The sequence below is a fragment of the Mycteria americana genome, chromosome 9 (assembly GCF_035582795.1).
Source record: "Mycteria americana isolate JAX WOST 10 ecotype Jacksonville Zoo and Gardens chromosome 9, USCA_MyAme_1.0, whole genome shotgun sequence".
Classification (NCBI taxonomy): Eukaryota; Metazoa; Chordata; class Aves; order Ciconiiformes; family Ciconiidae; genus Mycteria; species Mycteria americana.
The window spans coordinates 23,146,340-23,169,911 of NC_134373.1; the positions used below are offsets into that span (position 1 = coordinate 23,146,340).

The 23,572-nt window shown below is 36.0% G+C and overlaps 2 protein-coding genes across 10 annotated transcripts in view; both read left to right on the top strand.

Moving 5' to 3' along the window:
* The window catches only part of LOC142414288 (sodium channel protein type 1 subunit alpha), a 93,327-nt gene extending 88,703 nt beyond the window's left edge, over positions 1-4,624 (top strand). For all 3 annotated transcript variants that reach the window (XM_075511327.1, XM_075511324.1, XM_075511326.1), the window contains 3 exons: positions 302-406; positions 774-1,044; positions 1,404-4,624. In XM_075511327.1, coding sequence (XP_075367442.1) covers positions 302-406; positions 774-1,044; positions 1,404-2,572 — 1,545 coding nt within the window. In that variant the 3' untranslated portion in view covers positions 2,573-4,624. The remainder of the gene's footprint in view (positions 1-301; positions 407-773; positions 1,045-1,403) is intronic.
* A 2,202-nt stretch (positions 4,625-6,826) lies between these two features.
* The window catches only part of TTC21B (tetratricopeptide repeat domain 21B), a 44,763-nt gene continuing 28,017 nt past the window's right edge, over positions 6,827-23,572 (top strand). For 5 of the 7 annotated variants that reach the window (XR_012777004.1, XM_075511332.1, XM_075511328.1 and 2 more), the window contains exons 1-13: positions 6,827-6,960; positions 7,176-7,305; positions 8,385-8,495; positions 9,765-9,931; positions 12,194-12,316; positions 14,301-14,458; positions 14,855-14,939; positions 16,922-17,020; positions 17,641-17,833; positions 18,854-18,951; positions 19,472-19,672; positions 22,128-22,257; positions 22,720-22,877. Coding sequence is in view for 6 of the 7 variants with exons in the window: in XM_075511332.1 (XP_075367447.1) it covers positions 6,940-6,960; positions 7,176-7,305; positions 8,385-8,495; positions 9,765-9,931; positions 12,194-12,316; positions 14,301-14,458; positions 14,855-14,939; positions 16,922-17,020; positions 17,641-17,833; positions 18,854-18,951; positions 19,472-19,672; positions 22,128-22,257; positions 22,720-22,877 (1,674 nt within the window). In the remaining variant the exon portion in view is untranslated. Of the gene's footprint in view, positions 6,961-7,175; positions 7,306-7,347; positions 7,555-8,384; positions 8,496-9,764; positions 9,932-12,193; positions 12,317-14,300; positions 14,459-14,854; positions 14,940-16,921; positions 17,021-17,640; positions 17,834-18,853; positions 18,952-19,471; positions 19,673-22,127; positions 22,258-22,719; positions 22,878-23,572 lie in introns of those variants that run through there. The other 2 variants (XM_075511331.1, XM_075511330.1) reach the window with 2 other exon arrangements.

A 23,572-nucleotide genomic window follows, 5' to 3' on the forward strand; every position in this document is an offset into this window, starting at 1 on the left:
TACTGTATCTCTCCCTATAAAAGAAAAGAGGTACTGAAAAGGATTTTTGGGGGTTCAAGGAAAATAACTGTAGAAAAATGCTGCATTACTGGGTTTTGTGAGATGCAGTACTGGATGTCCAGACAACTTCTGGACTAAATGCTTAGATTGCAGACAGCTGCATTTGAATGCTAAGAGATTTTTCCCAATTCAGTCTTCTTGATTTTCATGAAATAAATAAATAAATAAAATTTATCTTTAAGAGTTTTTTCAACACTGTATATAAATGTGATTATAACCAGTTTTGATTTCATGTTTTTACTTTGGAGGTCAAGACATATTTATGACAGAAGAGCAGAAGAAATACTACAATGCAATGAAAAAGCTGGGATCCAAAAAACCACAAAAACCTATACCAAGACCAGGGGTAAAATTATTTATATACTGCAGACCAATAGTTATTTACAAACAGCTCAGTTTTTATCAATATATACAGAGCAGAAATATGCCCATGTGAAAATTATCATTAACTAATGTATTAGCAAAAATGGAAAATGAAAACACAGTAAAAAAAAGTATTTTTCCCTTGCATTTTATGTATGAATGTACAAACAAAGGAGGCTGAACTAAGTATTGTATTCACTTTAATTTGACTACTCTACATAAGATCACTAGTTACATTTTTATTGAAGTCTCTTAGGCCTTACTGCATGTATTTTTTTACTTTCTTCTAACAGGAAAAGCAAAACAATTACAGTTTGTATTGGATGTTTCTTTTTTTCTTTTCTCCTCAGAACAAATTCCAAGGCATGGTCTTTGACTTTGTGACACAGCAAGTATTTGACATCAGCATCATGATTCTTATTTGTCTTAACATGGTTACCATGATGGTAGAAACTGATGACCAGAGTAAAGAAATGGAAAATATTTTATACTGGATAAACCTGGTGTTCATTGTCCTTTTCACTGGAGAATGTGTCCTGAAATTAATTTCACTTCGCCATTACTATTTCACTATAGGCTGGAACATTTTTGATTTTGTAGTTGTCATTCTCTCAATAGTAGGTAAGTCTTGTTTATTAAACTAAAAAGAGGTTAAAATGAATATAAGGTGAACTTTTACTCTAAGCGAGCTATATGGTTGGCTTTTGCCATCGCAAGTTTTACAACTAAGTCATGCAATTTTTCATTTTATCTAATAATTTACTTAATTCAACCATCAAAAGTGTTATAATCATTTGACATATATTGCACCTGCAAATATTAAGTATAACTAGTATAACAGAAATTATGCAAGTGGAATCTACAGAATATCTTTAATTGCTACATAGAACCACCAATTTTAAAACTACTTTTCTAACTTTCTACTATGATATGGAGATTAAGTGGTAATGTATCTTGGTTTTATTTTTTGTTTGTTTTAGGTATGTTTTTAGCCGAGATGATTGAGAAATATTTTGTGTCCCCCACACTATTCAGAGTCATCCGACTTGCCAGAATCGGTCGAATCCTGCGTCTCATTAAAGGCGCTAAGGGAATCCGCACTCTGCTTTTTGCTTTGATGATGTCTCTCCCTGCTTTGTTCAACATTGGTCTGCTGCTGTTCCTGGTCATGTTTATCTATGCGATATTTGGCATGTCCAACTTTGCCTATGTTAAGAGGGAAGCTGGTATAGATGACATGTTCAACTTTGAAACGTTTGGCAATAGCATGATCTGCCTATTCCAAATTACCACATCTGCTGGCTGGGATGGTTTGCTAGCCCCAATTCTTAACAGTGGGGAGCCTGACTGTGACCCTAACAAAGCTCATCCGGGGAGCTCTGTGAAAGGCGACTGTGGCAACCCTTCCGTTGGGATTTTCTTCTTTGTCAGCTACATTATCATATCATTTCTGGTAGTGGTGAACATGTACATTGCTGTGATTTTGGAGAACTTTGGTGTTGCTACTGAAGAAAGCGCTGAACCCTTGAGTGAGGATGACTTTGAGATGTTCTATGAAGTCTGGGAGAAGTTTGATCCTGATGCAACACAATTCATGGAATTTGAGAAATTGTCTGATTTTGCAGCAGCACTTGAGCCTCCTCTTCATCTACCCAAACCAAACAAAGTCCAGCTTATTGCAATGGATCTGCCCATGGTAAGTGGTGACAGAATTCACTGCCTTGACATCTTGTTTGCTTTCACAAAGCGTGTTTTGGGGGAAAGTGGGGAGATGGATGCCCTCAGAATACAGATGGAAGATCGGTTTATGGCATCCAATCCTTCAAAAGCTTCCTACGAACCAATTACAACCACATTGAAAAGAAAACAGGAGGAAGTATCTGCTGTCATTATTCAGCGTGCTTACAGACGACACCTTTTAAAACGAACAGTAAAACAAGCTTCCTTTATCTATAACAAAAACAAAACTGAAGGAGGGGCTGGTCAGGGTATGAAAGATGAAATCCTTATTGACAAGTTAAATGAAAACTCATTTACAGAGAAAACTGATATAACCGCATCAACAGCAGTTTGTCCACCTTCTTATGATCGTGTAACAAGGCCAGTCAAAGAAAAGCATGAAAAGGAAGATAAAGATGTTCAGAAATAAAAGCAAGTAGCAACCAAATCATCTATGTGCAAAATAGTTCATAGCCTGTAAGGATCATGTGTTTGTGTCAAGAGGACTCCTGCTGGAGGTCTATGCCAAACTGACAATTTTTACAAATATACTGTACATTAAAGGTCAGTGCCTATTAAAAGACAGTGACCCCTCGTCAGTGACTGTGACTGTGATCTGGGGAAACAACCTTGACAGGAGGTTACTGTTCACACTACCAGCTGACACTGCTGAAGAGGAGAGACAAAATGGCTACTCAGACTGTAGGGACCAGTTAAAGGGGTGAAAACCAAGTCTTTGTGTGTTTCTCATAAAACAATACGGTAACTGTATCCACTGTTTGCATTTCAACTGCCACATGTCATATTTTTACAAAATCTGTGTTGGTGGATTCATCTTATTTTTATTCATATGTTGTTTATTATATGTGACTATTTTTGTAAATGGGGCTTCTGTTGGGGAAGGGGATGAAGTACACCTTTACAGGTACAAGGGCCAGGTGTTCTATTATACAACTAATATACACACAGAAATGATTTGCATGAAGGCATGCTGCACTTATAGATCATGCATGAAAAATAACATTAAGTCACAAAGAACAACAGGTTTTTTTAGCGCAGTGTTTCTGGAACGGAATAACAGATTTTGAGGTGCTTAATTAATGTATTCATGTTGTATCATGTCCAAACAAGTCTTGGTATGCCTGTAAAGTCCTCTATAACTCACAAGAACGGTAGACACAGATTATTTTTTGCACAAACCATTAAGTTTCAGAAAGTGCAAACTTCTTTCTCGGTCTGGAGTCAGATTTTGTCTTTGTCAAATGTCTTTCTGCGTACAAATACTAAATGAATCTGCCTCAGCCCTCCAAATTGATCAAAAAGAGCCCTTTATAAAGTTGTTCTGCTTTATCCTGCAGTATTGTTTAGCCATCTTCAGCTCTCAGTAAGGTTGATGTTGTTGTACATGTTAATGAAAAGCCCTCTGCTATGTAAATAGTAATTTTTAACCTGTGGTGCATGTTTGAGCAAACAGATAATGACCTAAGCACATTTATTGCATCAAATATGTACCACAATAAGTGTAGTGTGCAAGCATTCAACAGGTAAAATTACATATTATCTACCATTATAGATAGTTTGGATGCTATCAATGCATGTTTATATTGCCTATGCTGCTCTTCCTTTGACTGTCCGGGATTCTTAAATATGAGAAGCCATACATCAGAGCTAAATGAAATAAACTACTCAACAAGACCTCATTCCTCCATACCATTAAGCAATATTTTGCAGCTATTTAGGAGCTTATTCGTTTTACATTTTTGAATTTTCAGTGAAAAGCATATAGTGTATATCCAAACTGTACAGACATGTTGAAAACTACTAAACCTGTTGAAAATAATGTTAGAATTTTATAAGCAAATATAAATACTGTAAAAATCATTTTATTTTCTTTTTCAGCATTATGTACATAAAACAAGAACTGAATTTTATCTTCAGGTTGACGTCACACCATTTTTGTTACTTTCTGTCCATAGCACTTTTTCACAGAAGAACTCCAGAGAACAAGATATAACTAAGAGAATGGATAGCTGTAGGTTCTTATTTTTTACAATATTTGCAAACATGTCAATATTTTCTGTGAAATAAGTTCATAATTTGGTTCTAAAAATCTAAGTTTTTTTGCAGTTGGGAAATGGTGTAAAGTTCAAATTGAATGTCTAAGCAGTGCCTGCATCATAAGTTTTCAGATACAACCTTTCTTTCACAGAATTCTTAATCTTTTCTCATATTTAGTCACGGATTTTTTTTGATTCATGCTGCACTAGAACAGTTCTAAATGTTATCTTGGGTCCACAATATTTTTTCACAAAGAGAAAGTAGCAAAATTGTATAATCCAACACATCAGGACATTTTATGTTTCTTACACAGGAAAATTAAATATAGATTACTTTTATTAAAATTATTGACTAATACTGTATTAGTGAACTGCATGCAGGAAAATGCTACTATTACCCTAACTGATGCTAAAGAACATTATTAATGCGCCAAAATAATAAAGATTACATTTTTTTATTGTATATTCCTTTTGTCTTTATTATTTGACATTAATATAAAAAAGGTATGCTTCTAAAACCACAAATGAGAGGGAGAGTAGCTGGCTGAAAACCTTTACAGCCAGCTACACTGTTCTTCCACATAAGCAAATCCTTGGGACTTGCTTGTTAGTCACCAACTAGGTAGCTCTAATTCAATGCATGTTAGACACTGAGCATGATGATTGCATGTACCAATAGTACTGCCCTGAGTAGTGACTCATGAGTTCATGCAGCAGCTCCATGCAGTGGGATACTCAACCATCAAATACCAGAGCTGTCCTGAGTGTGCCCCAGGAGGCTCAGAGCGTTTACAGGGATGAGAACTGAGCATTCATGAGGTTACAAAGAGAAGGTGAGGACTGAAAATAGTACTAGGTACATGACATTCCCCAACTTGGATTATGAGAACCAGTTTGTTCTGTCTAGTTACTATTCACAAACAGGCTACAGAACATCTTGTATTCAAGTGCATTTCTGAAAAAGGTGAATCGGCGTCCGAGTGAATAACCGTTGGTCTTTTCCTCAGGAATTTTTAAGAATCTCTCTGGAAGTACCACGTTCCTAGAAGCTATCATTTGTGGATACTGATATGGAAAAATGCAAATGCGGCTGGAAAGTGGGCTGTTGATCATTCTTTATCAATTGCTGTAGTGAATTTCTGAAAATGTTCATTTTATATACTTACATAATTTTATATCACATTCCCCTACAACTTACAATGGCAACACTCAGAGGTGAATACTGAACTTAGTATAAAACCAATTTATGAGCAATTGTGTTCCATATGCTTGCTCAGTTGCTAATGCAGAAATAAAATTTCATAGCATCTTCCCTGAAATTCATCACAAATCTTTCAAGGGAGGAAAATGTTTCTCCTTCAAATTGTTCTGAAATGCATTATGAAAAAAAGGTCTAAAACTTTGATAGAAAAGCGTAAGCATCAAAATGAAAAGATAAGTATTTTCAGATTAATATGTAGACAAAATATGTCTTAAAAAGTTACCTTAAAAAGTACGTACATTATCCACAAACTGACAGGAATAATAGACTGCTTCAAAAATAAGGTAGTAAATTGAATAATATTTTCTAATATTCTATACACAGCTTTTTAAACTTTGCTTTTCCCAAGGAAATAGTTTTAAGATAAATGAGAACTATGCCACTCTCACTGCAGATCACAGGTCATGGCCATGCAAAACTACTTGTTTCTCATACCTACTTTAGGTTTTCAATGTTGCAGAAGCCAAAATGTTACTTCAGAACAAGTAGAGCATCACTTAAACATACCAGAAAATTTTGAGGATCATCTTGACCAACATGGAAAAACAAATATGCTTACATATTACTTCTTTGGCACCTTCCTGACGCTGGGGATGAGAAGCGTGTGATGGAGTAGTGCCATGTGGGATGAATTTATTAGGAAAGCTTACTCTGAGTGCTCTCCGTTAAAAGAATTAGCTTCACCTACTAATTCAGTGCAAGATGGGTTCGCCTCCTTGTACTAAACGGCACTATTGATGGTTTTCGTGTGGGACGGACAGCACAACCGTTCTAAAGGAATGTTATTTAGCAACAGTTGTTTGTTTCTGGTGTCTAGAAACAATGACTGAGGATGCTTTCACCTCCAGGGGAAAACCTGAATTTTACTAGTCTTTGCAACCCTGACATTCCCCAGGAGGAAGGAAAGAGGAAAAAAAAGAGAACTTTCTGTATTTGATTTTACCCCATTGCTGTTTCATTTCTACAGAGAAGCTTCACGTAACTTGAAGTGCTCAGTATTGAGATACATTATGAAACATATGGAGTGCGGGCAACTTAGTGGTATGTCCAGCCAAAAAAAGGCAAGAAAATAAACCAATTCTCAAGGCTTTCCATTCAGCGTTCAGGCAGTGACAGACTACCTGGCGTCGGCGCTCCTGAGGCACAACCGGCGAGACCGCGCGTCGCCGCCGACAGGGGGCGCCACACCCCCCAACCAGCACCGCCCGCCAAGGTGTGTTCAAACCCCTCCCCCTCCGCCTCGCGCCCAATGGTACGGGACCTCTCGCCCGGGTGGTCCCGCCCCCATCTCCCGAGAGCCCAATGGGCCGCCAGACACGTTCCGTCATTTTCCACAAGATTTTCTTCCCGTGTCTCTCCCGCCTCCTTTCCCTCCAAGCCAATGGCAGTGGGCGCTCCTGCTAGCCAGCCAATGGCAGCGTGCTGCCAGCTCTCCCTCCCCCTTCCGGAGGCTCCCTTCAGCGGCGCTGGGTAGCAACGATGGACGCTGAGGTGCAACAGGTGAGCGCTGCTGCTGGACACCGTCCCGCTCCGGGCCTCTCCGCGGGCGTGGGGCTGCCCAGGGGCTGGGGCCGGCGAGCCGCGGGAGGGGGTGGTGGAGCCTGGGGCAGGAGGGTGAGCGACCGGACGGCGCCGGTCTGGGACAGTCGGCGTGGTCTCCTGCCGTCCCCGGGTGAAGCGTTTGCACGAGTGAACCGCGGCTGCCTCTCCTGCAGGCCCTGCTCAATTATTACTGCCAAGAAGGCTACTTCCACCACGTCCGGGCTGCGGCGGATGAGGCGCTGGGGCGGCTGGGCAGCGATCCGGTGTTCCTTTTCTACCGGGCGTACGGCGCACTGAGGGCAGGTAATGTGGGGCTGGGGAGCTCCTTGTTGTGTCCTGTCCCTCCGCCGCTCTCCCAAAACGCTGGTCTTCCTTGCGTCACAAAATTCATTCGGTCTTAAGTCTACTACACAGAAAGAAAGCAATGTTATGGAGTCTGAATGTTTTCCATGTTGAGAAGATTACCAGTGTTTCATGATCTATCACCGCCCTTCCCCCCCAGTTTGAATGAAACTGATCTAGGCCACATACTGCTGAAGAGAGAAATGATGAGTATGTCTTTATTTATTTCTTCTGTTTTTTTTTTTTTTTAAAGATGACATGAATGTGGGTCAGGTAAACGGGTTCCTTGGAGGAAAATTGAGACCTGGCCAAATGCCCATTGCATTGTATAACAAAATAAATTTGCTTGTTACAGCTAATATCTCTTCCCTTCAATGCAGCTGTATCTAACTTTGTTGTCTCCATCTGCCTCAGAGGAGCTGACAGCTAATAGCTATTGGGAGGATCTTTGTGTACATTAAACTGTTTTGAGAAGTTTATTTAGCTAAGTCAAGGATGCCACAGAATACTAACAAGTAACCCAAAGTGAGGGAGGGCTGTGGCAGGGGGCTAGGAAGGGTTCAAAAGACTTTGAGGTGGTGTACCTGATCCCAAACTCCCTGACTCTTTTTATTTGTTTTACAGTCATACATTCCTGTTTTTCCAAATGTTGTCTCTTCTATTGATGTTCAAAAGATTTACACAAACAAGGCAAAAATCCTGACTATATAAAGAAACAGGAGCAAAAAGAGCTGCTCAATGCCCTGTATAAAACAAATAATAAAGATGATTTTCATCTTTATGGCAGTTGGCAGAACTAGCACATAACTCCTTTCAAGCTCTCTGCGTTGAGATGCTTTTTTCTTTCTTGTGTCTGTTTGACAGACTTGCACAAACAAGTGAAAATGGATGTGTGAATAGTGAAGCAAGTTATGAAGAAAGTGTTATCAAAAACACAGCAGAAAAAATTGAGGGAAAAATTTAAGTCAGATTGAGGTTTTTATGCTGATACTCTCTGTCTTGAAAAATGTTGTAGCCTATTCTGCACTTGTTTTCACTAGGTGACATCCAAGAGGGTATTCGACAGTTGGAGTCTATTAAAAACAAACAGGAGGTGTCACTTTGTACAATGATGGCTCTGATTTATGCCCATAAAAAGAGCCCTAATCCAGGTATGCTCATTAATGCAATACTGCTTTGTGTTTTAAACAGCTGTGTGTTAAGATCTGAGAGTTGTAGACTAATTCTACCTAATTTAAAAAGGTATACTCCAGTGTTATGTTTGACACAGTACTGAGTTGCATGACACTTACTGATATTGTAAACGAAAATACCAAAACACAAAACTGTGAAGAGTAAGACTGAATGTTAAAATAAAACACTAAAAAAAAAAATCTGACTTATTTACCATGATGAAAAATCTTTTATGGGAAAAAAAAAAATTAATCAAGCTTCTTGTGATTGTTGTTCACTCTTGCCTGATATCGGTTCTTTTGAGCAGAACTGCAATTTAAGCAGATTAAAGCCACAACATTTTTATCCTTCAAGTTACTCTGACATTACAAATGGAGAAAAGAATTTTGTCAATGTTGGTATTCCTTTCTCCAATCTAAAAACTGGGGTTATTTTGCTAAGAATTATATTCTCAAAACCACGGTTGGTTTATCAGGTAAACTGAGTTGTCATTAAACTATTGCCCTGGTATATTCCTGACTGTGCAGATTTATAACTGTTACTGACAACTTTGTTAAGCAGTATGATGTGAAACAGTTCTGACTAATGACATCACTCTTATTTGAGTCCCTAAGGATTAATACTGTAGGGCAGCAAAATTATCATGCATTTCAAAGACTCTGAGAAAGTCATGGCAGTAAGAGTCAGACATTTGATTTTAATGCCTCCTAAAAAAGGACTAGAAATGAATGTGGATAAAAGAAAATATTTGGCAGTAAGTCCCACACACCAAATGAATTTTCTATGTGGGATTAACCTGATGAGAGCAACTGACAACAACAATGAGGATGTAAGAAGCTGAGCTTTAGTGTTAAGAAACACATCACACATTTTCCAGGGATTCTGGAACTAAATCATCTTGTGTTCAGCATTTTAGGGCTGCTCTGCAGTTAACTGTTTACTTATTTGGCAGACACTGGTATAAACGTGATCCTTATTGTCAAGTTTCCATTTATCTGGCAGGAATCTCAGCTACAAATCTGAGGTTTAACAAATAGCAGGGTTCTTGCACAAATGGCTATGCTGATGGGAACCCTCTTTTGTCTTTTGTATCTGTACCTGATTAATATTTTTAATTGGGAGGGATTGCCTGTGTGTTTATATAATACAGAAAACAATGTTTGCTTTGGAAGCCCTTGACTTATGTGCTGCTCTTTTGTAATATTTTGAGATGCTATCAATAAAAGCTCTGAACAAAATCTTTTCAGATCGAGATGCTATTCTAGAGTTGGATGCAAAAATGAAGGAGCAACGTAAAACAGCGGGACAGCAGGCTCTGTACTTCGCTGGCTTATTTTTGTGGCATCTTGGTCGTGAGGACAAAGCCCGTGAATATGTTGATAGAATGATCAAAGTTTCTGGTGGTGGTAAAGAGGTAACCTTTTTTTAATGTAAAATAGTAATAGGACCATGTATACTGTGAAGCTAGACTTATTGCACCAATGCTGTTTGGAGGTTTCCTTTAATTAACTGTTTTGTGTTCTAATACTTTCTTTCTAAATGTCATAAATTTGACAGGACTGAGTAGAATTCCCATAATGTTTTCTTTTTTTTTTTTGTCTGCTAAGTATTCATTTTCACTTGGTCAATGCAGACCTCTCATTTACTAATGGAAATAATGTGTAGTTATGCCAATTTTGCTACTAGATACTGAGCATCGTAATTGCTAGCAAAAAACTAAGCATGATAGTCTCACAAGAGGGAGACATCTGTTTTGAATCTGAAGATTCAAAAATACCCAGAGGATTGGGGATTTAAATTTTCAGCAGTTTTTAAAGGTAAAATTTGCCTAGGATTTTACTGAATGTAATTTTATTTCAAAATCTGTGTAAGTGTTGTATGTAGCAATGTCTTCTGCATTTGTATACAGATATCAAAATTCACTAGAATCTTTAAAGAGGTTTATGAAAACTTACGGTGGTGTGTTTTTTTTTTAAAGGAGGTATCAGCTTGAATTCAAGGAGAGAAAAAAAATCTTTTTTTTTTATTCAGATGTCTTCAAGGCAGAGCTGTTAAAATTGAATACATAATTGTTCTCTTATGACACTAGTATTAAACACAAATGTTGTTTCTGAATTGTTCCTCTATGTGGTTCAGTACCTTGCTCAATTTGTAGTTACACAGTTTTATGCTTTACATGATATTATGTGAGTTAGAAGTCTGCAACTGTTCTAAACATTAATTTCTGAAATTGCGTTACGAATTTAAGTAATGGCTTAGCTTTTGAACTATCACTGATTGTTAATTAAAATTGGTAGTTATTTTTAATTACTGGCTAATTTTTACTAATGAAATAATTAAGGACATCACAAAGTATTAATACATATAATTTCTAAAAAGACTAAGGATATGCCATTTTGGTAAAATAGCAGTATTTGTGACTGCTTATTGAAACCACAGTCGTTGGGTTTAGTTTACTTATTTTTGGTTTTAATAGATACTATTTGGGAATGTTGCTTAGTAAGAAATAGTTCCAGCGGAAGTATTTAATGGATTTGAAATAATTTATTTTTTTTACAGCGGGACAGGTACATAAAAATGTACATTAGCATTTAAATATATAGAAAAAAGGAAAAATACTTGTTTTCTAAGTTCACTTATGCTTATCTCTTTTCCTAGTTTGACAATACAAAGTTATGTGTATTTCAGATGTACTGGGAGGTGGTTAGGGGTGCTTGAACTTGGTGAAATGTGATTTGCTTAGTATATACAGTTTGTTTTGATAAAATACTTTATGTACTCCTTATATAGAAGTAAAATACCTTCTGGTTTTTTTAAGTGCTTGAGTATATGAATTTCAGCCAGTTTCTGTTGCATAACAAAATCATGACCCTGACTGTTAGCAATTACAAAATATTGCTCTTCTACTAACCTTTGAGTTTTAAATACATGACTCACTACTTTAATTTTATGTTACAAAAGAGTGACTGATATTTTATAGTTTAAATTTTTGTTTTGATGGTAATTATAATTTGGTTAAATAATCCAGTGCTTCAAAATAGATTTGACTTATTTAAGCTATAAATGTCTGGAACACATAAGAGAAATAGAATTTTTAAAAGGTGAAATGTGTCTTTTCATTGAAGGTGTTATTACTTGTAATTAATGAATTTTAAGTACTTTTTTTTTTTTGGTAATACTGTTGGGGATTTGGGAAATGTCAGATCTTTGCCTTTCGCACACAAGTTTTTCTTTTTAATCAGACAGTAGAAGAAAAAAACAAGTTTCTCTCCTTTTTCAGCACCACATAAGTTTCTCAGTGTCTGATATAAACAAAATCTTAAGAAAATATTCTGCAGAAATGTTTGCAGAAAATATTCTTACAGTCTAATGTGATCACTTCTGTGAGGTTTTGTTCTGCCTGCTTAGCGTGCTAGATTAGTTCAGTGCCATTGGATTTTTAATCCTGCAAGTAAATATACTATTTGATTAATTTAATGATGGAATGAATTACTAATATTTTAGGTTATGCTGTAGACTAGTTATAATTTCAAATATATATTTTAAATAGTTAAAAATAGATACTTTCATTTTAAGTCCCATTTTATTTTTAGGTTATTTCTACTTATTACTGTATCTAGTATACTTTTTGTACTACCTAGTTTGTGAAGAATTTCAGTTTATATTTTGTTTACAGGGGTTGATTTTGAAAGCATGGCTTGATCTCACCTGTGGGAAAGAAACTCACATTAAAAAAGCTGTGAAATACTTTGATGAAGCACTGCAGGAAGGCAATGATGTTTTTGCTCTGCTTGGTAAAGTAAGTTTACTTCATGATTTCAGCATTTCAGAAATGTCATATTAGTCTTGTAGAGTGATTAGAGAGATGCTGAGAAGAGTTGTCTATAAGTGAGCTTGTCCAGGGAGTAGAAGTATAGCTCAGTCATACTCCTCTTGTTCAGAGGTTAAGAGTAGGTTTTAGCAGAAATTGTTTGACTTGATTTATGAAATTGTTTAAGGAACATAGAACAGTTATCACACAAATTGATTACTAGCACAATAAAAATACACTGACATGTCTGTTTCCTGTGGTAGACAGCCCATTTTAAATAGTTTGTAGTTAATTTTAATGAGTAGCCGAGGTTTGTAAGACTTCTCACTTTCTTTGAAGATTAAGACAAAGGGGCATGCCTGGGTGGCAGCAATGGTACACTGTGTCTGTTAGCATATCCATAGTAATGAATTTCTGGGGGGTTCTTGTACTATTATTACATTTCTCTGGTATAAAACATTGCTGCAGTGGGATATTGCTTCAATAAATACCATTTCCACCTTTTTTTTGATGACTGGAGCTGGTAACGTATTTCTTCCCACATGTGTGTATTTCTTAAGTACATTAAAAAGATGCGCTTTTTTTTCCTTTGGAATAAAAATGGCTACCAGATGATACTTTAGGGTCCATTAGACACCAATGTAAAAAAGAAAGGTATAGATTAAATACAGTCAGTCTAAATATATATTGAGGTTACGATTTTACTATGTACACAAGAAAAACTGGTTTTAGTCATGTATTTATATGTAAGAAATGAGGTTTCAAATAGCCTGAAAATGTAAAAGTATGTGTGATATCTTCATTTTTGCACGGGACATCTGTGAGCATTACAGAATTGCTGTGTATCATGGCAAAAAAAAGTAGTAGTTAAGCACTGTAGTGTGATCATCTATGAACATTGTTGACACTCTTTTTTAATTGTCGTTAGTCTGTTTCAAGTGTTCATTTTGATTACGTTTCATTAAGGGAGGGGTATGAATTGTTTTCTTTACACGTTTTTTCTGTTTCAGAGTATACTAGTTTGTATCACAGACCTTGTTACTCATTAATGTATTGTTTGTTTAATATTCTAAAGCTAAATGCAGAAAAAAATTGTTCAATGAAAATAAGAAGACTAAAGTTCAGGAGAGCGTGCACAATGGTGTGCACACTGTCCGCATACAGCCGAGCACACACAATGTGCGCTTGGCTGTATGCGGACTGTGGAGTTCAATTACCAGTGTATGTCAAATTTAGTTTCTGAAATTAGATTTTAGACAGACAGCTATCTTGCTAAGGCTTAAGAAATTAACTCCCAGAAACTATGTTTGCACCATTTCTATCTCAAAAATGTGAAATAAAATGGCATGCACACAGTCACCTGGAATATGGTAAGTAAATTTTAAGCATCAAAGCAAAATAGAGGATTTAAGCCCTAAATTGATTTCTACTTGAATTCATTTAAAACTGTGATACTTGATACTTCTGAAGTAGTTTTATATTTAGAGTACCCTGTAAATTGCTTTACAATTAAAAAATGGTTAATTCTGGCAACAACAGTGACCTACTGAGTGTGGGTTTTTAGATGGTACATACCTCAGGGCTTGAAAAAATGTTTAATGTATGGGTTGTGTTCAATATCCTAAAATTGTGAGATGCTTTATGGAAAGTCATTTGAAATCTAATAGGGCAATTTTACTCTTCAGCTACATCTCTCGATGGTCTTCTTGCTTGTAACTGACTAGTAAATTGTAAATGCTGCAATTACCTTTGTTATAGAGTGCTGCCCACACACCAGATTCTACATGTCATCTTTTGCTATTTGATTGTTACAGTATTTCTAGTTGTGGTTGATGCTGAAGTAAAACTATTACTTAAAGGAAGATTTTTCTCTCACTAGCTCTTTTTCCTGGTTTCTGTATTAAGAACTTCTGAATCTTTTCACCTCTGTAAGTGTACAGGCTTTTGATATGACTTCTCTTCCTTCCATTAGGCACAGTATTTCGAGGTCCGACAGAATTATTCAGGAGCTCTGGAAACTGTGAACCAGATAATTGCAAACTTTCCAAACTTCATTCCTGCTTTCATAAAGAAAATGAAGCTACAACTAGCCTTGCAGGACTGGGAGCAGGCCGTTGAAACGGCACATAGGTTGAGTATGAAGTAACACACCACTAATTGTGGTGTTGCCATGTTTACACTGTAAGAACACTTTGAAACAAGTAGAAAGGTTTCCATTGATTTTTAATGAATTTGAATTACTTAAATCAGTTTTTTAAAAAAAGAAATTTAAACTAAATTAAGTTTTATTAGAACCCAGCCTTGCAATTCTGTAAGGGTACTACATCAATATGTGAATCCATTTTGGATGGAAGAGGACCTCTTTTGAGATAGGCATGAAGTAGCAAAGCTGTGCTTTCAATTGAAAGCTATGACTTAACTTGTATTGCACAGTCACTTTATTTTATTCCTCTTCTAGGATAAAACAGATGATTGAGCAAAGGTTTTGTTTTGGTTTCTTTACATTCACCTTTTGTTTGGCTTTAGACTATTGCAGAAAGATGCCCTCAATTTAGAAGCCATAAGAATGGAGGCCCTGCATTATCTGTGCAGGGAAGGAAATATATCTGAGGTGAGTCTTTTTATTAGCAGACTGTTGAGCATAATACAGCCTTTGTAGGGACTAGATGCCACATGCACTATCTTCTTTATGTCTTCTCCTTGTATACTTTGTCTGGTCCTGTGCTACACTACTTATCTGCAGGAAGAGGTATATTCACCTATTCTAACTCAAATGGCTGCTCTAGCTTATTGTTGGGATGTTTTCTGGATGCCAAGGGAAACATCATTTTTTACCTCCATCTTTCCAAAGAACAGGAATCAAGCCAAACAAAAGTCTCCTCTGGACAGTTAATTGAATCATGTTGATTTGAATCAGCAAAGCTGGGTCATCATCAATTTGGCTGAGGGAACTGGGGTTGTTTAGCCTGGAGAAAAGGAGGCTCAGGGGAGACCTTATTGCTCTCTACAACTACCTGAAAGGAGGTTGTAGAGAGGTGGGTGTCGGTCTCTTCTCCCAGGTAACAAGTGATAGGACAAGAGGAAATGGCCTCAAGTTGTGCCAGGGGAGGTTTAGACTGGATATTGGGAAATTTCTCTTCACTGAAAGGGTTGTCAAGCATTGGAACAGGCTGCCCAGGGAAGTGGTTGAGTCGCCATCCCTGGAGGTATTTAAAAGACATTTGGATGAGGTGCTTAGGGACATGGTGTAGTGGTGGTCTTGGTAGTGTTAGGTTTACGGTTGGACTCGATCTTAAAGGTCTTTTCCAACCTATATGATTCTGTGATTCTGTAATATTTTATTCTTTAAATGCTCTTTTGATAAATTCATAAGTTATTGTAAGCCTTCCATTAATTTTAAGTATTTTATTAATTGAAATAGGGGAAATAATGTGGTCTTATAGTGATAAATTTTTGCAAGGGTGTCATAGTTACTTAACAACAGTCTGCGATGTTAGGTTGTATAACCTGTGCTTTGTTCACTCTTTTTTGACAATTACTGTGGGGTTTTTTAGCTCTAAGAATTCTCTTTAACTTTTTCCTCTCTTCCTAAGATCCTTTTCTGCACAGGGATGTATGCATGTATTTTGTACATACGGTGCTTGTGCCATTTTTCAGGAGATTTTAAAATACATTATCTAAATTGTCATGAAAAATCATTAAATATTTTTAAATACCTTTTTCTCATTATGCAAAAAAGCTGGTATAATTTAAGTGGAGATTTAGCAAAAAAGGTAAAGTGTTTTCAGTGTTTTGTAGGTTTTTTCCAAGTTCTAGGAGAAAAGGTATTTTAGGTTGTTTAACACATTCTTAGTTATTACAAAGAACTCTTTAGTCATTAGTGTATTTATAATCAAATTTAAGTCTTACTTACGCACAATCATAGGAAATATGGAGAAACAGTAACAATTGTAGACTCCAATTCAATAAAGCTGTCCAGGAATGAAACTTGCTGGACGTGGTAGGGTATCAACAAAAGATTCTGGGGTAAAATGTCACATGTGACTAAGACCCATGTCTAGGGAAAAAATTAAAAAAACTGACGAAATTTAAACATGATTCAGGTGTCTACATCTAAAATAATATTAAGAAAAAGCCATGTACCTTATTGTAACCCCAGAAATATCTGAAGTACCTTAGGTGGTTTGAGAAACTGCGATGTTAAAAGTCTGAGCATCTGGAAGCGCTTTGGTTTTGAGCATGTGTGTCTGTATCACACTGAAGCCCAAACAAGATTCACAGATCGGATTCCTCAGACTATCTTGCTTTATGGGACTCTTCCATTATATCAGATTCTGCTCAAGTCTTTCACTTTTTTTTTTTAGAGCATGTATAGTGGACACACAATCTACTTTATTGTCAGTTTACTATTCCAAAGTATTTTTCTAGGCATTCCAAAATAAATCTAACTCCTAGCCCTGAAAACTTCTGAGTTTAAATTTCAAGATATTATTGCATAGTAAAATACGTGACTAGGTTTTAGTGAAAACTGTTCAATTGTCCTAATTTGTTTATTTTTTCTATTACTTATTATGTTACTCCTTTTTCTCCAAGGCTTCAGCAAGACTGGGAGACCTAATTAAAGCACTGGACAGGTTAGAACCACATAATTCACAGCTCTTCTGTAAAATGGCTTTAGCTTTCAGTAGAACAGTGAGTATGATTTTTTTTTTTTTTTTTTTTTCTCCTCCCTTAAGCAGCATACAACTATCTGTATATACTGGTTTATGTTTTATTTTCTGGTAGACAGATATTAAAAGTCTACTAAAAAGTAGAATATTGCAGACAATTGAAATAGACTGCCTTGTGTAGCCTTTGGTAACTATGTTTTTAAAGTTTTACATTTAGTATGAATTACAATACTTAAGCCATCTCGTTCCAAAAGTGTTTTTACTGCTTGCTTTTAAATGGGAAACAGGTTTCCAATGCAAATACACTCAAATATCCACCAACCATATTCTTAACATAGGAAAGTGACAAGGTTAATCACATAACCTTGAAACTGAAGGTTTCTTTAATCTTTGTATTTATCAGAATCATTTTAAGGAAGCATTCAAAGCAACTATCAACTATGCCTTATTGCATGGTATCATATATTTATGTTTGAATCCAGCACACTTTAATGTCACAATTTTTATAGAATCACTACGGATTATATTAGTCTTATGTGAGAAGTTGTTGTCTCAACTGCTATAGCAATACGTAGTGTGTTTTTCTAAGGGAATCTGAAAAATAAGGAAAACTTGAGGTTTAAAGATTATTCTTACCATTAGTGTGGCCGGAACCAACTCATCCTTCAACATACACAAACCTTAGTTGAAAGAGCATCTGATTTGGCATCTGACAATGCAGAATTTGCTACTGAACTTGGCTACCAAATGATTTTACAAGGGAAAGTGAAAGAAGCTTTAAAATGGTACAAGACTGCTATGACACTTGATGAAACAAGTGTTTCTGCACTAACTGGTAAGGTGTTACACTTTCTTTCGGTTTTTACTGGTCTTAAGACACAGACAATGCTTTTGATCAAGTTTTCCTGCTATTAGGAAAATCTAGAACTATTAGAACAGGAGCATTGGGCAGTACTTCTTGATTCATGTTATGCTGTCTTCCTTGTAGCAACAGTTTCTCCTCACTGGATATGTCTTTTGGTCTTCCTTTTGAAAAGTGAAACTTTTCACTTTTAAATTAGAACTCTCAAGATAATGGTAAGGACAGAGATGTGGCTGTATTTTTTTTTTTAATTATTATTTTTTAATTTTATTTCTGTAGTGTCTAAGAACTAGACAACTCCTGGGCACTACAAAAATAAAAAAATTAAGGGCAGCTGGTAGAACAAGCTGTCCATGGCTACATACGTGTCTAAATTAGATTGAAAAACATAATCAAGTCAAAACATCTGACAGTTTTGATGTACATGTTATGTTCTTTGAAAAAAAAATTACTTTTGATAAAGTCCAATTGCTTTCAAGAAAATGGAGAGTAAATATGGCATACTTGCTTCACAGATTTTCCCCTGCATTTTTTCTCCTTGACATGCCATTGCCTTCTAATCTGAAACTTCAAATAGTACGAAAAATTTAGAGGGTAGGAGTGGCTTGTGTGTGTGGTTGTTTTTTTTTTTTTTAACTTCATTTTGCTTCTTGTACTTCTTCTGGATTTAGAAGCCAAACTTTATGGTACTTCTACTTAGTCTAGAAGTACCAGTTGAAGATTTACTGGTTTAACCCTTGTAGTATAAGGGATGACATCTTTCCATGAAACTGCTTTATAGCATTGCATATATTAATGTATCAATCGTGTATCATCTGTCCTAGGTATTTCTGAGTACATAAAATCCACATTACAGTAAGTCTTGATCTATTCTGTCTTCTTGTATCACCACTTTATGAAGAGGTTGAGGAGAGAAAAAGTCAATTCTGGAAAACAAAGTATGTGCTTGACTAGGAAGACGAATCTGCAATAAAATGTTTAAATATGTTACAGGAATTATCCGTTGTCAGCTAATACAAGGGCAATTAGAAGATGCAGAGCAGCAGTTGGAGTTTCTTAATGAAATTCAACAGTCCATTGGGAAATCTGGGGTAGGAGACGTCTTCCTTCATTAAAATACTTCAATTACAATTTGAATTGTGGTCTACTACCTACTTCATGTTCTATATTTCAGTCACTTGAACAGGGCATTCTTAATGGAGTATCATTAAATCTAAATTTCAGTCTTTCTTCCTATCAATCTGAATTAATGTGTTGCCTAACTTTGCAACACAAGGCTGTTCGATGTTTTGATGAGCAAAAACATCATTGCCTTCCTGCAGTGCTTTATCTCTTTAAAATGTCAGGAAGGGAGGGATATTAATTATTTTTAGGATTTTTAGCTCAGAAAAATTTGAGAGCTTCTTGCACAAATTGAAGGAATGCATTGATATAATAATCATCAGTGTCATTTACAGTGAACATTTACAGTGAACATACTAAATATCTTATAGTACCTCTAAATATAAAGAAGAAATGGCTAACATTAATAATTACATAGTATTGTATGAGTAACAGATGAACATATCTGGTATATGGAGAATGTTTTATTTCTTTTTTTTTTTTCTGTAGGAATTATCTTTCTTGCATGCAGTCCTAGCTATGAAAAAACATAAGAGACAAGAAGAAGTTATTGCCTTATTGAATGATGTTCTGGATACTCACTTTTCATCTTTGCATGGTTTTCCTCTTGGTGTGGAATATTTTGAAAAACTAAACCCTGATTTCTTGCTAGAAATCATTAGGGAATATCTTAATTTTTGCCCAGCACAGGTAAGCAGCTGTAGGTCACATCTGTCTGAAAATGGAAATTATTCTTGGATTTCATTTTGAGATCAGTTAATCATGAAGCAAAAATTTAGAAAACTTTCCCTCTTAAATGTGAATTTATTAAAAGTAAAAGTGTGGTTTAAGGTATTATACCACTATTTAATCAAAATAACTATGAAAATACATCTTTTGTGAAGTGAGCAAGTTGCAATAATGACACCTGAGGAAACTTGGGATATTTGTTTAATGCACTCTGTGTGTGTATTTATACTTTTTTAGTATCTCTTTTGGTCAGGAAACTGTAACAATACAGTGAATAGGGCTATGTCAATATGAAACTAGGATGTTCACACTAACAATCCTATTCTTGAAATGTTTTTGTCAGCTCAGGGTATCTCTTCAATATGCATATGTTCTTTCTTTCAGTTTCTTTTGTGTGTCGGTAAAAATCAGTGGAACACTACTTTTTAATATTATTATTACTAATTCCAAAGAAAAATATCACTTACTTAGATGGCTAATTTTCTGTGACTGAATTTGCTTGTGCTAGTTTTGGCAACAAAAGCATATAAAACTTAATAAATTGAATGGGGACCTGACATCTCTAAATCAGAAGAAACACATTTAGTTTCTTTAAATAGTGTCTTCCTTAAATAGATTATTCTTCTGAAATAGCTGGGAGCCGACTCTTGTTATCCTGTCATTAGCAGATTTCTAGTCTAATTATAGAATCTTCCCATAAATACTTGTTTATGTACAGTTTTAAAATCTAACAGAGAAACAAGTAGTTTTCCATTGTTATGAGCCATCCCACCATCTATAATGAAATGGTAATGTTTGAAAATCTAAAACATCAGTAGCAATGACAATTTCATGTCACAGATGGAGATAAATAAGAAGTGTCATTCTATGAGGTAGTGTCTTGTCTGAAGTGATATATTCCAGAAGTACTTAATGGCAATGATGGTTTTTAACTTGGAATGAAAACTGTTTTTCCTGAACTATTGTCCATAGGAAGATTTGTAAAAGAAAAGATGGGCTTTTCCTGAAGTTTCATTATCTCTTTATTGCAAAAAGGAGTTTGTGACATTAGAAAGTGAGGAGTTTAGCCAGGTGGTGGAGGCTTCTGGTTTGATAGTGGAGGGTTGCTGCTTCCCCAGGGCTTGGGTCCTGTGGAAATGTTAGCTGTAACCAGAAGGATCTTTAGGTTGCCTCTTCCTTTTTTATATATAACAGTTAGCAACTAGCTGAAGTAATAGAGGGAAATGAACAATGTTTCTGATAATGAGCAATTAAAATGTGGTACATTGTACTAGGAATTTACATGAAAGCAGCTATTTCACAGCTGCCATTTTCAGTTTGTTGCTAGCAGTATGGATATGTTCTGTGGTGTGGAATGAGGGTAGGAGGGACAGAACCAGAAACTTTTCTTCTCATCCTTCTGGTCATTCATTCTAACTTCAGCTCTCTTGAAGTTTAGTTCATGTTACCGTTGTGTTGGATGAGTTGGCATGGTAATTTAGAGTTTGTTGCCACATGTTTATGGACTGACTCTTCAGCTTATGCCACATCTGAAGCGTTTTATCATCCTTGAAGTCCATGAGGCTGTCTTGTGTTCCTGCTGGTATCAAGAAGTCGCCCTCTTAAATTTAAAACATATTTTTATATTTCTTCACAATGTTGTGGTTTAGCTTCAGTCAGCAACTAAGCACCACACAGCTGCTCGCTCACCGCTCCCCCCCTCCCCCCCCCGGTGGGATGGGGGAGAGAATCGGAAGAGCAAAAGTAAGAAAACTCATGGGTTGCAATAAGAACAGTTTAATAATTGTGAAAAGAAAAAACCTATATATAATAATAATAATAATAAATTGTAATGAAAAGGCAAACAACAAAAGAGAGAGAAGAACAAAACCCAGGGAAAAACAAAAAAAACAAGTGATACAGCCGCTCACCACCCACTGACTGACGCCCAGCCAGTCCCCGAGCAGTGATCGCTATCCCCCAGCCAACTCCCCCCAGTTTATATACTGAGCATGAGGTCATATGGTATGGAATAGCCCTTTGGCCAGTTTGGATCAGCTACCTTGGCTGTGCCCCCTCCCAGCTTCTTGTGCACCTGGCAGAGCATGGGAAGCTGAAAAGTCCTTGACCAGTGTAAACACCACTTAGCAACAACTAAAACAGCAGTGTGTTATCAACATTATTCTCATACTAAATCCAAAACACAGCACTATACCAGCTACTAGGAAGAAAATTAACTCTATCCCAGCCAAAATCAGGACAACAGCTTTCAGCTTTTTGGGCTGAAGAAAACAACAATGCTTTGCTATTTGTCATTTGAGTTTAAGATGAAGCTCAGACTTGGAATGAAATCTAAGTCCAAAACCTGTCAGCTGAAGTGTTGTTTTTTGTTTGGTTCTGTGTGGTGTTTTTTTTTTTTTTTTTTTTTTTCTCCTAGCCTGCAAGTCCTGGGCAGTCTCTTTCACCACTTCTCAAGCACTGTGCTTCTGTTCTTGAAACTGTGGTAAAAACTGTGCCTGGTCTTCAACAAGCTGTCTTTTTAATGGCCAAAGTGAAATACTTGTCAGGTAATAGTTACATGAATGGTTGGCTATCCATCTCTTTAGTTTCTTTAATATAAAAAATTAATTTCACACTTTTAAATAATGATGGATATTTTTCTGTCACTGCAGAACACTGCACTACAGCTAAGCGAAGAACATTTGCACTGCCTTTTTTTTGTGATTTGTATGAGCGTATCTTAATTGCGCAGACACATAAATATGGTATTTTTTATCTGTTGCTTCTAAAAAAGATCACTTATTGAATGATTTACAGATGGAACAATGAGAAAATATCTTACCTTTGACCTGGATTTGATTTCATTTCATAGCCACGTAATACTTAGTATATGAGTTTTTTCACTAAATGCTCACATTTATTTAAAAATCCCAAGTTATAAAATTGGTGAATAATTAATAAATGCTCTATATTTAACCTCTGTATTTCATATCAACTACTTTTTCACTTTCCCTTTTTTAACTTCCTAGGGGATATTGAAGCAGCCCATAGTAATCTACATTACTGTCTTGAAAGGAATCCTTCTTACGCAGATGCACACTTACTGATGGCCCAGGTGTATTTAGCTCAAAACAATACTAAACTTTGTTCTCAATCCTTGGAACTTTGTCTGAGCTATAATTTTGAGGTGAGTTGGACAAAAGAGTGAAACCATTTTCTTCAGTCAGTCATCTGAAGTTATATGTTATTGTGTATAATAATTTTTAAATGGAACTTTTTATGACTCTTCCACTACAAGTTTAATATCTAGTATTTATATGAACATGGTATCTGAATATTTATCGAAGAAATAACCATAAGGACAAAACTAATACCTTATTACAACATACTGAAATTGTTCTGAAATACAAAAAAAGGAAATGGTAGCTTTTTCTCAATTTCTTACATAAATATTAAAAACATGTTATATAAACAGAACTTGTAATTCCAGACTAACCTTGCAACAGTCTTTTAAAAGCCAGCATAGAAGGATTTGAAGAGTGATCCAGTGTTGTTTCTGGACGTTTTGCACAGATACACAGTTGCTAATGAAGATATGCGCAGCTGCATGAGGGGATCAGAAGGAGTCTGTAGTTACCTTTTGACAATTCACGCTGCGTTAAATACTCTAAGCCTTAAGAGAGTAGTCATATGCTATGCTTTCTTCCATTAATATCACATCTTTGTCTGTCTTTTCTGTCCCTTCAGGAGCAAATTTGGTAAATTAAGCACTGTATTAGAAAACTTTCACTGTTTTGTAGTGGTCCTCACCAGTTTTATTTCTTGGGGCTAATACATTGCAGTATGGGATTTTTGATTTGTTGACATCAGTGCACTTTATGT